This window comes from Nothobranchius furzeri, chromosome 14, assembly GCF_043380555.1.
Source record: "Nothobranchius furzeri strain GRZ-AD chromosome 14, NfurGRZ-RIMD1, whole genome shotgun sequence".
NCBI classification, from domain to species: Eukaryota; Metazoa; Chordata; class Actinopteri; order Cyprinodontiformes; family Nothobranchiidae; genus Nothobranchius; species Nothobranchius furzeri.
Genome location: NC_091754.1, coordinates 35,899,823 through 35,915,130, shown reverse-complemented (window position 1 = coordinate 35,915,130; position 15,308 = coordinate 35,899,823). Strand labels below are relative to the sequence as shown.

Below are 15,308 nucleotides of genomic sequence, written 5' to 3'. Positions count from 1 at the left end.
TGAATGCTAGCATCACAGTGACATGTGATTATTCAGATATTTGTGTTGGATTGTTGTAGCACCACTGTGGGACAGATAGTGCTACTGTTAAATAAATGTATTCATTTAACATATATTTAAAGAGGAGTAGCCCCATGAGATGCGCCATCTTGTTTTCATGAGGCGACAGAAGGCAGCTAACACCATGGACAATTAATAAAAACGAGAGATATTTAATAATGATAACTATATAAATATCAAAAACTAAAACATTTACAAAACAGTACACACACACACACACACACACACACACACACACACACACACACACACACACACACACACACACACACACACACACACACACACACACACACACACACACACACACACACACACACACACACACACACACAGAAAAGCTTGAATGGTTCACCCAACCCTCACCAAATTTACAGAATCAAATTACAGTAGTTTAGGAATGAAGCATCATACACATGTTGTGTATAAAAACACCGTAAACAACAACATAATGTTGAAAACTGTTTTACAAAGACCGGAAAATCCCAAACACAAAAACGGTAACAGATAAATGAATTCATAAACTAAAGTTAGTAACACGTGCTGGTACTCTGTAGGTAAGTTAGCGTAGCCTTACGGAACGAGTAAAAACAAGTGAAAGAACGAATGTTTGCAGGAAGACTGCTCCAGTTTTGGGGAACTTTTACATCCATCCATCCATTTTCATCCGCTTATCCGGAGTCGGGTCGCAGGGGCAGTAGCCTAGAGCGAGAGGCCCAGACTTCCCTCTCCCCAGCCACTTGGGCCAGATCCTCCGGGGGAATCCCAAGGCGTTCCCTGGCCAGGTGAGAGACATAGTCCCTCCAGCGTGTCCTGGGTCTACCTTTAGGTCTCCTCCCGGTTGGACGTGCCTGGAAAACCTCACCAGGGAGGCGTCCAGGAGGCATCCTGACCAGATGCCCGAGCCACCTCAACTGGCTCCTCTCGATGTGGAGGAGCAGCGGATCTACTCCGAGCCCCTCCCAGGTGACCGAGCTTCTCACCCTATCTCTAAGGGAGAGCCCAGCCACTCTTCGGAGAAAACTCATTTCGGCCGCTTGTATCTGCGTTCTCGTTCTTTCGGTCAGTACCCAAAGCTCGTGACCATAGGTGAGGGTAGGAACGTAGATCGACCGGTAAATCGAGAGCTTCGCCTTCTGACTCAGCTCTCTCTTCACCACGACAGACCGGTACAACGCCCGCATCACTGCAGATGCGGCACCAATCCGCCTATCGATCTCACGCTCCAGTTTTCCCTCACTCGTGAACAAGACCCCGAGATACTTAAACTCCTCCACTTGGGGCAGGACCACATCCCTGACCCGGAGAAGGCATTCTACCCTTTTCCGAATAAAGACCATGGTCTCAGATTTTGCTTTTGGAAGCAGACCTCCTTCATCCTACAACCTCCACCCGTTTCCTCAGGTCCTCCTCCTCCATCTACCTCTCTGTCCCACCTCCCCGTCTGGTCACTATGGGGAGCAGGGCCTTCAGTTGCTCTGCTCCCCAGCTCTGGAACTCACTCCCTCCTGACCTCCGTAACAGTGACTCCCTCACTCTCTTTAAAACCAGACTCAAAACCCACCTGTTCCGTCTAGCATTCCAATAGTTACTCTCTTTGCTCCAATCTATCTGTTTGTTTTATGCTGTTTTATCTTTTATTGTTGTGTATTTTATCTCTGTCTGTAAAGTGTCCTGTTTCAAAAGGCGCTGTTGAAATAAAATGTATTATTATTATAAAGAAAATCATTATGACAAAAGCCATAATATGAGCTAAAAGGTACAAAATACTCTTTCAGGTACAGTGGGTAGTCAGAGTGGATGCATTTAAGGACAAATTTTAACCAGTGATATTGTTAATAACAATATCAATCATGCTAGGACTAGTAGCACCCACCTAATTGCTAGCAGGAGCTAATGCTTAGTCCTTTGTGTGTGTTCTGGCATTACTGTTGATTTAGTTAACTTAGTTACCTTTTCAAGACCCCGGAGAAGAGTTGGTAATGCTGTTCAGTGCTTAAACACATCTCCTTTAGGTTTGTTGACCTAGAAGTCAGTAGGTTTGAATGTCATGCTTTAGATGTGATAGTTGAAGTTCATTAAAAGTGCAACTATAAACATATGAATCTGTTAATGCAGTAATGTACTGTTATTCCTCATTGTCCTCACAGTGAGCGTTGACATGGTTCTGGGGACGAGTTTAACCCAATACATGCAGAATTCACCACTCACGAGTCAATTAGAAAAATAAAAGAATTTTATTTGAAAAATCAGGAACTGAGGGCGCACGGGATGAGGTCCAGTGGGGATTGCAACGGAACCGCTGCATCTGAGGAGGGGAGGGCAGAGGAGCAGGTGAGTCCAGGGAGGTAAGTCTGAACTAGGAAGGTGCAGAGTAAAGACTTACGGGAAGCTGGGGGCTGAGGAATTGGGGAGGGTAGGTGGAGTGCCGGAATGAATCCAAGAGGGGGTGTCCAGGAGAGGGGGCGCAAGGAGAGCAGGAGAGCTGGCCGTCAAGGAGGAGAGGAGAATGGTGAATGCTGCGTCCAGGAGATTCATGGGGCACAGGTGAGTAATCCAGCGGGATCGTGGAAATGTCCAAGTAGTCAATCAGAGGAGCCACAGGAAATCCAGAGAAGCTCCAGAAGCTTCAGAAGTCCAAGGAGATCGTGAGGAGTCAAGGTAAGGTCCACAAATGATCCAAAAATCCTGGGAACAGGTAAGCACAAGTATATCCACAAGGGTTCTAAAATCCAAAAATCACTAGAGTTAACCTGGAGACAAAGGGCTGGAACTACCAAGTTGTAGTTAATCATCCTGCGTTGAGATGTGTTCTCCTCCTCCTCTTACAGCTGGACCCGCTGATTGTTAATGAGCTGCAGCTGGAGCCTCCCTCTCCTGAAACACAGCAGCTCAAAGATGGAACAAAAATGAGAGGAGCACTCACCCCGGCGCATGACAGTACCCCCCCCCCCAAACGGACGCCTCCTGGTGTCCCAGCAGACGCAGCCTCGTAGTCCCGGATCAGGGACGGGTCTTCAATAAAGTAGCGGGGGACCCAGGAACACTCCTCCGGGCTGTACCCCTCCCAATCGACCAGGTACTGGGTGCCACAGCCGCGGGACCGGGAATCCAGGATCCTGCGAACCATGTAGACGAGGCCCCCCTTGTAGTACCGCGCAGGCGGCGGGGGAGCCGGCACAGGACAGAGGGGGCTAGAACCCACAGGCTTGACCAGGGAAACGTGAAAAATCAGGTGAATCCGGAGCGAGCGTGGGAGCATTAGTCGAACCGTGGAGGGAGTGGGGACCTCCAGGATCTTAAACGGGCCTATGAATCTGGGAGTCAACTTACGAGAGGTGGCCTTCAGCGGGATGACCTTAGACGAGAGCCATACTTCCTGACCGGGGCACAATCCGGGGCCGGACGTCGCCGGCGGTCCGCCAGCCGCTTGTTCCTGTCAGCCGTCCTGTCCAGAGCGTCCCGGGTGGACGCCCACGCCCGTCTGGCCCCCCAGAGAAGCCGAGGGACCGAAGACAGAGCCGAGGACTGCTGGGGAAACAGGGATGGCTGGTAACCTAGAGAGGCTTCAAATGGAGACTGACCTGTAGCGGTAGAAACGTGGCAGTTGTGGGCGGACTCCACCCAGGCGAGGTGAGAGCTCCAGGAGGACGAGTGTGCGGAGCAGATTCAGCGCAGCATGGCCCCGAGCTCTTGATTCATGCGCTCACATTGTCCATTCATCTGTGGGTGATATCCGGAAGTGAGGGAGACCTTAGTCCCCAGAGCCTCTGCGAACTCCATCCATAATCTCGAGATGAATTGAGGTCCCTGATCTGAGAGAATCTCCTCTGGAATTCCATGCAACCTGAACACATGCTTAACGAGGAGTTTAGGGGTACGAGGTGGCAAGCCTTTGAAAACCTGTCCACTAAGGTGAGGATGGTTGAAAAACTATGTGAATCAGGCAACCCACAGACGAAATCTGAGGCTATGTGTGACCAAGGACGTGAGGGAGTAGGAAGGGGGTTTGATAAGCCTGCTGGAGACCGATGGTCCCCCTTCTGTTGGGCATATACGTGGCATGCCGAGATGTAGTCCTTCACGTCCTTGTACATAGCAGACCACCAGAAAGTCCGTTTCAATAGGGCAATAGTGCGACCTGCATCTAGGTGCAGGGAAAACCTGCCGGTGTGTGCCCATGGATGACCTTGCCCCTTAAGCCTTGTGGCACATAAAGCCGGCCAGGCGGACCCTTACCTGGACCTTGGTCAGTTTTAAGAGCCTCCAGCACCTGATCCCGACTCTCCCACGTGACTCCTCCCACCACACATGCTGGGGGGAGAATGGTGGAGGGCTCTACCTCCTGATCCGGAGCATACAACCTGGAGAGGGCGTCTGGTTTTGTGTTTTTAGACCCAGGGTGGTAAGAAATTTGGAAATTGAAACATGAGAAGAAGAGAGACCACCTGTACTGTCGTGGATTAAGCCTGTTAGCTTCTCTCAGGTAAACCAGATTCTTGTGGTCAGTCCAGATGACGAAAGGTGTTTCTGCCCCCTCCAGCCAGTGTCTCCACTAATCAATAGCGAGCTTCACAGCCAAAAGCTCTCAGTCACCCACGTCATATCTGCTCTCTGCGGGAGTTAAACGGCGAGAGAAAAAGGCACAGAGATGAAGTTTATTATCCGTGGGAGATACCTGAGAGAGTACAGCGCAGATGCTGGTGTCGGAGGCGTCTACTTCCAGGGTGAACTGGCGTTGCGGATCAGGTCTGTGGAGTACAGGGGCGTTAGTGAACTTCCTCTTTAAGGTCTGGAAGGCAACCTCGGCTTCTGGGGACCAAACAAAAGGGCGATTAACAGAGGTCAGGTTTGTCAGCAGGGCGGCGGTCTGGCTGTAGTTCCTTATAAACCTCCGGTAAAAGTTGGCGAAGTCCAGGAACCTTTGTGACTGCTTTCGAGAAGTTGGAATGGGCCACTCAGTGACTGCACTGACCTTCTCAGGGTCTGCCGTTAGCCTCCCGCTCTCGATGATAAAACCAAGGAACTTCACCTTGGGGATGTGGAACACACATTTCTCCGACTTTACATATAAGCGGTTCTCCAGGAGGCGCTGTAACACAGCCCTAACGTGTCTTACATGTTGCTCTAAGGAGTTAGAAAAAATCTAAATATCATCTAAATAAACAGTCACAAACTTATTTAGAAAGTCTCCTAAAACAGAGTTCACTAGGGACTGGAACACGGCTGGTGCATTAGCTAAACCAAAGGGCATCACCAAGTATTCAAAAGGTCCGATGGGAGTCTTAAACGCGGTCTTCCATCCGTCTCCCTAACGAATCCGCACCAGATGGTAAGCGTTCTGGAGATCCAGGCAACTGAAGATGCTGGCATCCTGAATGGGCTCAAAAGTAGATGTTAGTAGAGGCAGCGGGTATTTATTCTTAATGGTAATCTGGTTCAGACCCCTGTAGTCAATGCAGGTTCTGAGTGTTCCAACCTTCTGTGGAACAAAGAAGAAACCCGCTCCTAGGGGTGATGAGGCCGGCGGCCAGAGACTCCTGTATGTAGCTCTCCATGCTCTCTCTCTCTCTGGTTTAGAGAGGTGGTAAAGGCGGCTGGAAGGAAGAGGCGCCCCTGGCAGCAGATCTATGCCACAATCGAATGGCCTGTGTGGAGGGAGAGATGATGCCTGATCCTTGCTGAAGACTAGGCTGAGGTTGTGGTAGATCGGTGGCACAGAGGACAGGTCTGTCCTTTCTGCTGGAGGAGCGGCGGGGCTGCGGAGAATGGGTGAGGCTGAGCGGAGGCAGGTCTGTGAGCATCTGGAGCTCCATTCCTCAACTCAGTCTCCCAGTTCACGTGGGGGTTATGGAGGGAGAGCCAGGAGTGTCCCAGGACCAGAGGTGACTGAGGAGAGGGAAACACATAAAAAGCCAAAGCTTCCGTGTGGTTACCTAACACTCGTAACTGCAACGGGATGGTCTGGTGAGTAATGGTTGACCGGTTCCAGTCGTCCAAGGAAGACACAGAGAGCGGAGTAGGGAGCCGAATGGTTGGGATCTTCCATCTCTTTACTAAGTCCGGGTCCAACAAGGACTGCTCGCAACCAGAGTCAAGAAGCGCTTCTATAGGAAACTGCTCGGTGTTAAAAAACACAACACACTGCTTCTATGGGAAGCACAGCGGGAGCTCGCAGAAGAAGAGTTACTGCCCACCAGTAGTCCCGTCTTTACTGGTGGGCTCTGCCTTTTAACAGAGCCGGACAGGCTCTAGCAAAGTGTCCTGACTCCCCACAGTACATACACAGACCTGACCTGATCCGATGTGACCTCTCCTCCCGGCTGAGGCGTGTCCTTCCCATCTGCATGGGTTCCTCCATGGTGGTGGGCTCCGCGGAGGGCCGAGTGCCCGACTCATGGTGACGGTCCGGTGTGGGGAAGGTTCTGGTACTGGAGTTCATGCTGGCATTTATCAATAGAAATGGCCAGGCGGATGAGTTCCTCCAGCGACTGGGGTTCTGGGCACAGTGCCAGCTGGTTCCGAACCCGGTCGTTGAGGGACTCCGTGAAGGCAGTGAGGAGAGCTTCCTCATTCCAGGATGACCGAGCCGCCAGGGTTCTAAACTCCACCTACATGTCAGCAACAGATCTCCGCCCCTGCGATAAACTCCACAGTCTTTTACTGATGTCCTTAACAGACTCAGTACTGCCAAAAGCTAATTTAAAATCAGTCAAAAAGTCCTCCAGAGGTCCCGGTGACTCTTCGCCTCAGCCCATCTTGGGGCTCTCCCACGAAGTAATCCTACTATGTATGAGATCTTGACTGAGTCCGAAGTAAAGGCTCCTGGTGAGCGCTCGAAAGTGAGCCGACATTGTAGCAGAAAACTGTAACAGTCCTCAAACTCATCACCGAACGTCGGTGATGGCGGTGAGGAGGCTGGACGGAAATAGGCGACTTCCGGGGTGGCTGCTGCTGCCGGCCCGGGAACTGCAGGAGGAACGGGGCCGGCGAGCGGAGGCTCCGCAGCGGGGACCCGGGGCTGCGGTTGGGATAGTCTGAGTTGTACCTGTCGTACCATGGCCTCCAACTGCTGGAAACGGTTGTTAGTGGCTTGAAGCTGTTCCATAAGCAGAGGCAGGACTTGCTCCTCCTGAGACAACCTGTTGAGTAGATCGGTAAGAGGTGAGTCTGCGGGGATAGCGGCTTAGCCGGATGATTCTGTCATGGTTTTGGGGACGAGTTTAACCCAATACATGCAGAATTCACCACTCACGAGTCAACTGGAAAAATAAAAGAATTTTATTTAAAAAATCAGGAACTGAGGGCGCACTGGATAAGGTCCAGTGGGAATTGCAACAGAACTGCTGCGTCTGAGGAGGGGAGAGCAGAGGAGCAGGTGAGTCCAGGGAGGTAAGTCTAAACTAGGAAGATGCAGAGTAAAGACTTCCGGGAAGCTGGGGGCTGAGGAATTGGGGAGGGTAGGTGGAGTGCCGGGGTGACTCCAAGAGGGGGTGTTCAGGAGAGGGGGTGCAAGGAGAGCAGGAGAGCTGGTCGGCAGGGAGGAGAGGAGAACGGTGAATGCTGCGTCCAGATTTATGGGGCACAGGTGAGTAATCCCGCGGGATCGTGGAAATGTCCAAGTAGTCAATCAGAGGAGCCACAGGAAAACCAGAGAAGCTTCAGAAGTCCAAGGAGATCCTGAGGAGTCAAGGTAAGGTCCACAAACGATCCAAAAATCCTGGAACAGGTAAGCACAAGTATATCCACAAGGGCTCTAAAATCCAAAAATCACTAGAGTTAACCTGGAGACACAAAGGGCTGGAACTACCAAGTTGTAGTTAATCATCCGGCGTTGAGATGTGTTCTCCTCCTCCTCTTACAGCTGGACCCGCTGATTGTTAATGGGCTGCAGCTGGAGCCTCCCTCTCCTGAAACACAGCAGCTCAAAGATGGGACAAAAATGAGAGGAGCACTCACCCCGGCACATGACAAGCGTATGCTGAGTTTCACAACTCTTCTTCATCATCCACGTGCTTGTTTTGGCCACTGAGTTCTAATGAGAGTAACGCTCAAATCCTGCAAGGTGGTAAGTGGTACTGAGCAATGACACATCTAAGTATTTCAGTGTTTACAAGTTCAGATGGGATTTCATCATTTGGGTCTGGTTGTTTGGCTGGAGAAGGAAGATTGGACCTTTTTCTTGTATTTCTTTGTCCAATAATTTGTCCAAGGCTCCAGTTTCTGCTCTGATCTGCTTTCTTAAACACCAAGTTTTCCTATTCTCTCTGAGTCAGTGCAAGACCAATGATCTTGTAAGATATGCTAGGCCTCTAAAACACCTTTGAAAACAGTGTGAAGTACACAGTTGATGTAATATCATGGCTTCATATGACACAAGCAGGCGGACAGCTACAGGCCTATTCTCACCCATCTCTAACTGATTTGTACACATCTATTTTTCATCTGCTGAGGTATGTTTTTGCTATGCTTCAGCAGACATGCTCCGTTGAGCTTGTCTTTGTACTTGTATGATTTACTCATGGTGCATGAGCCAGCTCCCCCCAGTGTAGATGATTTAAAGTACTAGAGTACGTCCAGGCTGGTATATGTGGGTGGATGAGTTATGGGAGATTTATTGTTATGAACTGGTGATCATTTTGAATCAGACTGGGCTGTAATGTCATCTGCTGGGGACAGCGAGACAGCCGCTGAGTATAAACGCTGTTAAAAAACTAGCATGAGTGTTACCGGCGTATGTTGTGTGTTGGTGCTGGTTTAGCTGGTGAACCAGCATACAATGCTGGTCCAGCTTCCCTCACCAGCATGAGATGCTGTGCTCGTCTGTGCTGGTGTTTTCAGAGGGGAAGTAGGAATTTATTTAGGTTGAGGGATAAACTGATGGTCACTCTGTATCAGAGAGCTGAAGATTTTCTTTCACTTATCCAAGGTTAGGTCAAGATCCAGGAGGAGATCTCAAAATGTTCCCAGGCCAGATGTCGACCCAGTGATTTCTGGGTCTGTCTAAGGGTCTCCTCCCAGTAGGTCCTGCCCAGAAAAACCTTTAAACACTGTAATAAAATCTCAAAAGTTGTTTTAATTCATTTTTACAATTTCACTCAATTTTCCCCAAGTTTTGGGGGGGGTCAGTCGGTGATATCAAAAAGTAAACTAATTACTGAAAACAAACAAAAGCAAAATATGATACAAATCATACATAAAGTGAATGTAAGACACGAGAAAAGGGACGGGGACAGTAAGGAAGCCCAACTGTTTAAAGGACAGAAAGTTAAAGGCTCTATTTCCAGCAGCGGAGGACATTAAGATTGGACCTAACAATGGACGGAAGTGGAGTGATTTCAAAGTGGGTACAGATAATTTTTTCCTGACTGTTGAGGCTGAAACAGGCTGAACTAAACCTCTGGGGCGCAGTGCATTGTGGGTAGGCATGCTCTATGATATTTGTTCCATTTTGAGGTGTTTGCAAGTTTATTGTGTGGGGTTCTGTTGTTCGTAGTTCAATGAAGTGGAGTTTATTGTCATGCCAGCACCGTAAGTGAGGAGGGTAACCAGTGAAGCTGAACATTGGTTCACATGAACTTTGGCCATTTGTTGACCGCTTGCTCAGCCTGCAGACACACAAAGTCTGCGGCGTGAGCTTTCCGGTGTCTTGATATGAAAGCTGCCATATTATTTACGTGAATACAGAGAACAAGCCCGAGTAGCTTTAATGTTTAAAGGACAAACCTAATAGTCTTGTAACTTGAATTTGTAAGTTAATAGGATTATGTGTAAGAGAAAATACGTTTTTAGAATAGCTAAGCTAACACTGTTTTTCGTTTCAACTCACAACATTATGTTCAAACAATGCCTCTTTATTATTTATGCTATTTGTACATCTTGAAATTTAGAGTTAAGAGAAAGAGGTTGGTTAAGTTGACACGACTCATGTTTTTAAGGCAGACGGTGAACTTATGTTTCTAAGATTAACTGGCTTACAATTTATTATAGTGTAGGGAGGCATAGGGGAACTATCCTAATCAAACAACTGCTTCAAATGTGGAGGAGCAGTGGCTCTACTCTGACTTAATGAAGCTTCTCAGTTCATGAAAAGGCTGTTAGGTTTAGTTCACCCTCAGCTCCCCAGACTGACTCAACTAGTGATGTGTCGGTCTCGAACGAATCGGCTCTAAGAGCCGGCTCGTCATTGGGAGCCGTCCCCTCCCCTCCCCCCTCCCGGCTTGCTTTGGTGAAAGCTACAGGAGATTGGTCAACATGTGTACTGCGTGTCCAGACTGTCCACACACAGAGCAGTAGGGGCGTGGAAGAGGGAGGATCAGACTCAGACACACAGCAGAGCACATGCGGGTGGAGGGAGACAAGAGGGAATGAGGAGGAGGAAAAAGGCGAGCGAGAGAGAGGAGAGTGCAACGAAGACGGTGAGAAAATGAGCGCCAGCAGTCGGAAAGTTGAGATTTCTTAAAGTGTTCAGTTATTAAATCCATAGAAATGATAAATATTTGATATATAGCATTTTTTATATTAGTAAATAGTATACTTATAGTTTTGCATTATTTTGGTTACAAACGTACTCTACGCAACAGAAAATCTGAGGAGCCACTTGGGAGCCGAAAGAGCCGGCTCTCTAAAAGGAGCCGGAATTCCAATCGCTAGACTCAACGCCACCTCTGCTGAATCAGCCACCTTAAACCTACCTGAGTTTCTGAGTTTCACCTGTAGTTCTTCATGAGCTCCCTCCAATCTGTGTCCAAGTGCAAGTATGTATATATATACTGTATGTATATAATATATTATATATATAATATTATTATATTAATTATATTATTATATTATTTCCCCCAAGACAAACCACGCTGCAGCTCGCTGTCCCTACTTTTCTGTTCCTGTTCGTCTCACATGGCTCCACTGACGAATTCACGAACATTGGATCGGACTGACCAGTTCAAAACTCCTATGCAGAGGTCTCATTTATCAAACATTGCGTAGAATCGTGTAATGATTTTAAGCTACAATCGTTACTAAAACCGTACTTTAGCTCAGCCAAAAAAAAAAAAAGTACTTACGCCAAGTAGGCTTGTGATCTAGCAAACATGGAGTACGCACAGCTGCACGCAATCTCCGCTTCATGAATCACAAACTACCTAGAAATGTGCTCAGTTGTTTCTGGATCACATCCCGCCCTCAACACGCCCACTTACTGCCATAAATGGTCAATACAAAGTGCCTTGTGGACCTCATGCATATACATAAGCTGGCTTGTTGCAGCATTTTCAGGGCGCATGATCAATCGAGTCACAGTGACAGGACGCTCACACTGTCACAGACACAACATTCTGTCTCATTCTGTATTCTGTGCTTCAGGCTGTGTGTGTATGTGTGTGTGTGTGTGTGTGCGTGCATGAAGCAGTGCAAGTGATAATGCTGCAGGATTTCATAATTTTATCCTTATCAGCAGCAGCACTGCAGGTGCTCTCCATGTCCACATGTGTGTAAGCCAGGTCCTTAGTCAACTTAAAGTTGTGTACATTTTTCTGCTAAGTCTTCTTTCATAAATCCCAAAGTTTGCGTGGAAAGTTGCTTACGCAGTTTTCCGACCCCGTTTTGTGGGTAAAGCCGGGTGTACACTGTGCGACTTTTTCACTTTTTTGAGCCGATTTTCCACTCGTGCGAGAATCCACGAGATCGGGGCGAGTTTTGCGCCGAGCGTGGTGTAGTGTACAGGGGGTTACGAGAGGCGATTAACACCACGTGACCAGCTACTGATCAGCAATCGTGAGCTTGCACGGATTTCTGGCGTGTTTGAAATTTTGCTCGTCCCTCGTGAGGGTATCGCACTGTTGAAGCGGCGCTGCGAGCAGCTGCGACCCAAAAAGTACCAGAACCGCTCACTGCGCATGTGCAATGCTGCATCAACACCGCTCGCCCGCTGTTTCCCTAATAACACACGCTGTTCGTTTTTATTTCTACACGTTTTTTACTCACAAAGATTGTCAAGAAAGCGTGTTTGTCGTGTTCATGTCAAATTAAACTGATCACAAAACACAGATTTACTTTCTTTATTTCGTTTTCCTCATCCAACCCCCATAAATCCCTGTGTGTCCTCCTGCAGCACTCCTGAAGGACAACAGGCAAAACAAGACAAAAAAGTCTGACGTGTTGAGTAAAAACCGCTATATTCAGCATATTTTTAGGGCCAACGTGTTGCTACCAGACGTACAGTGTGAGCGCATGGCTCGTGAGATCTGCCCTGTGAGGAAGTCGTACAGTTTGAGCTGAAACTGAGTGCTACGAGTGAAAAAGTCGCACAGTGTACGCCCGGCTTAAGCGAGCTTGATAAATGAGGCCCCAGAGCTTTAAGTTGGCACATAACCTGTTTTCAGTTAAAATAAACCTGCATTCGGTCTGTCTTGGGTCAGCTATTTGAGTTTGTCGTTGATAAATCATGACACTTTCAGGTCAGTTCCTGTACTACAACAGACCCTTGGCACCACCCTCGTTACTTCAGACGAAGCCTCAGTCCGATGGTGCAACTGGGCCTTCTCACACGTCTGTCCTAAACATACATTGAGAAACTTTGATATAAATAACAGATGAACAGCCAATAACCTTGAGTGCTGCTCTGCTTTGGACCAATCAGTGGCTAGTAGAGCCTCACCGTAGCGCGCCAGACGAGCAGCACTGCTAGTGGCTAGTGTTTGTGTAGCTTTAGCCTCTTGTTTACAGATAAACACACATGCTGATGAAAAGAGAAAACAGAGTAAGATCTCTTTGATCATAACTATGATAGATTTTTACCTGGGGACATTAATCCGAATAAAGTTTATCCCTTCTGAGGAGGATGTTTGGTTAGATGGTACCCAGACAGAGTGGAGGCAAAGAAAAGCTCCAGCACCAAGTCTGACAGTAAAATAAATCAAGTCTATTCTCACAAACAATTAAAAAAGTTAATTAAAAAACTGTTTATGACAAAATTAAGAATATTCTGTTACTCGAGGTCAAACCAGGAGTCTTGTTTAAATCCAGTACCCTTTTATAAAACAAAGCGAGGTAAATCTCTACAAATCTTCTTCAACAAGCTCGAGCGTCTGTCTGTATCTGCTTTGCATCATGAGCGAAACGTAGCAAAACGTGTGCAGCAGCCTTTCCTCCACATTATGAGCCGAGTGCGTACTTTACAGCTTCACATTCTGAGAGATCAGTCTCACATTAATGCAAAGTGAAGAAATTAAATTACCTCCTATGAGCATGGTGCAGATGGAGAAAATCTTCTCAGAGTCTGTATTGGCTGACACGTTTCCAAAGCCCACGCTGGTCAGACTGCTCAGAGCGAAGTACAGAGAGGTCACGTAGCTGCTTCGCATCGAGGGGCCGCCCCTGAAACCTCCTGCCCCAGGCATGCCTTTGCCCACGGACATATTCCCATAGTCTTGGCTGGAGTTCCAGCTTCCCTGTCCTGTGACCTCTGACCCTGGCACATTCCACTGACTGCTGTTAGCTGGGAGACTGCTAACTGTGGTGGGGACGTGTGCTGTCAGGGAGGGCGGAAGGTAGGGGGTACCCAGGCGCTTCGCCAGCTCATGGAGCCAACCTGTGAGAATAAAAGCAGAAAGAATCTCATCACATATGAAGCAACGTTTTTAGTTTCAAAAGGAAAACATTGAGCAGGATATTAAACTGAAGCCCTGAAAGGCAAGGGACCAACATTTTGTTTCCTGTTGTCTGATTTTAGTACATCTTCTTGTTGGAATGAAAACATCTCAGAAAAATCAGCAAACATTTCTTTCATCTTTTGCTGTTTGTTGGATCAGAATTAGAACAGAGAAAACTTTCAACGACAATGTTTTCTCTTGCCCTTCATGGTTTCCGTAGGACCTTCGGCGGAGTGACTAGATTTTCTCATCTGGAAAGACAAAGGGAAATGAACACTCGATGACTGGATGTGGATGATGAGACATTTAAGAAGTTGGATGCCAGCCAGCCCTTCACATCTTCTAAAAATGCAGCCAATAGTGAGCCTGCATTCTCCTCATCCATTGCCACATATAATTGACAGTCATCAGCATAAATGTGATAGCTCAGGCCGTCCTGATTCAGGATTTTGCCCAGAGGCAGAAGGTAGATAGAAATCAGCAAATGTCCGAGAACAGAGCTTTGTGCCCCCCCCCCACCCCCCCCCCCCCCCCAAGGCAGTGGGAGACAGGAGGATGCACAGCCACCAATCTGGACAGAGATGGATCGGTTGGATAGGTAGGAGCGGAACCATTTATGTGCCACCCCCGTCACCCCAACCCAAGACCCAAGCCTTTCCAGTAAAATATGGTGATCGTCCAAATCAAAAGCTGCTGAAAGGTCCACCAGGAGCAGCAGTACCCTAGACCCAGAGTCAGATACCACCAGAATGTCATTTAGCCCCCTAATCAAAGCAGACTCAGTGCTATGGTGTGGTCTGAAGGCGGACTGAAACACATCCAACAACGAGTTGCTGTCCATATGAGCATGACCATGAACAGTTTCCTCAGAATGTTTAATGGCATTCTGGTTGAATGCCATTAAACCCCCAGGAGAACTGATATGAGTTCAACTTCCAAAGAACCCTGTCTGTTCAGCATGGCTGCTAATCTTTTCCTCACCGGAGACTCATAAAAGGCAAAGCTAGCAGTTCTAAGAAGATCACAGCTAAGAGGTGGAAGCCAACTCATATTTCACCAATCCTGGCTGGACAACAGGAACTACAAACACACACCAGTCAACCCCGTACTGAAAATAAAACATAGTTTATTTAAATCAGGAGGATGTGTGTTGATATGCAGAACTGTGGACGGGGATGGGTGAAGATGAATCATTTTGCTAGGAATTCATGCAAGAATGTAAATGATGCTAAATTTTGTATAATCCCAGAACACAGATTATCTAAACTCCACACAGCAAAATGTTTTCAGTAATCTACTATTTTCAGATTATTGTTCTGGTGAATTGTCAAATTGACTCAGACATGTTTATATAAACGATGGCGTCCTTTCTCAGTGAGGAGGAAGGAAAAGTGTTGCATTTATTCATGCATTTAAAAATCACCTGTTCATTCATGTTTTAGAAACAGAATATCTGGATTTGCATCTTCAGGATCCTGCAGGCATGATGGGACACTTACAGGTCATAAGGAGCTGCTGCAGGTAACGGATGTCAGCTGGAAGTCTGGAAACGCTTCTAAAACTAAATGATTAGGAGAGTCAAAACATGTTGGTCCAAAT

The 15,308-nt window shown here is 47.7% G+C and overlaps 1 protein-coding gene across 1 annotated transcript in view; it reads right to left on the bottom strand.

The window, feature by feature from the left end:
- The window catches only part of kcnh3 (potassium voltage-gated channel, subfamily H (eag-related), member 3), a 202,614-nt gene that overhangs the window by 31,933 nt on the left and 155,373 nt on the right, over nt 1-15,308 (bottom strand). Inside the window, exon 8 of the mRNA XM_054746568.2 lies at nt 13,295-13,648. Within this exon, the coding sequence (XP_054602543.1) occupies nt 13,295-13,648 (354 nt within the window). The remainder of the gene's footprint in view (nt 1-13,294; nt 13,649-15,308) is intronic.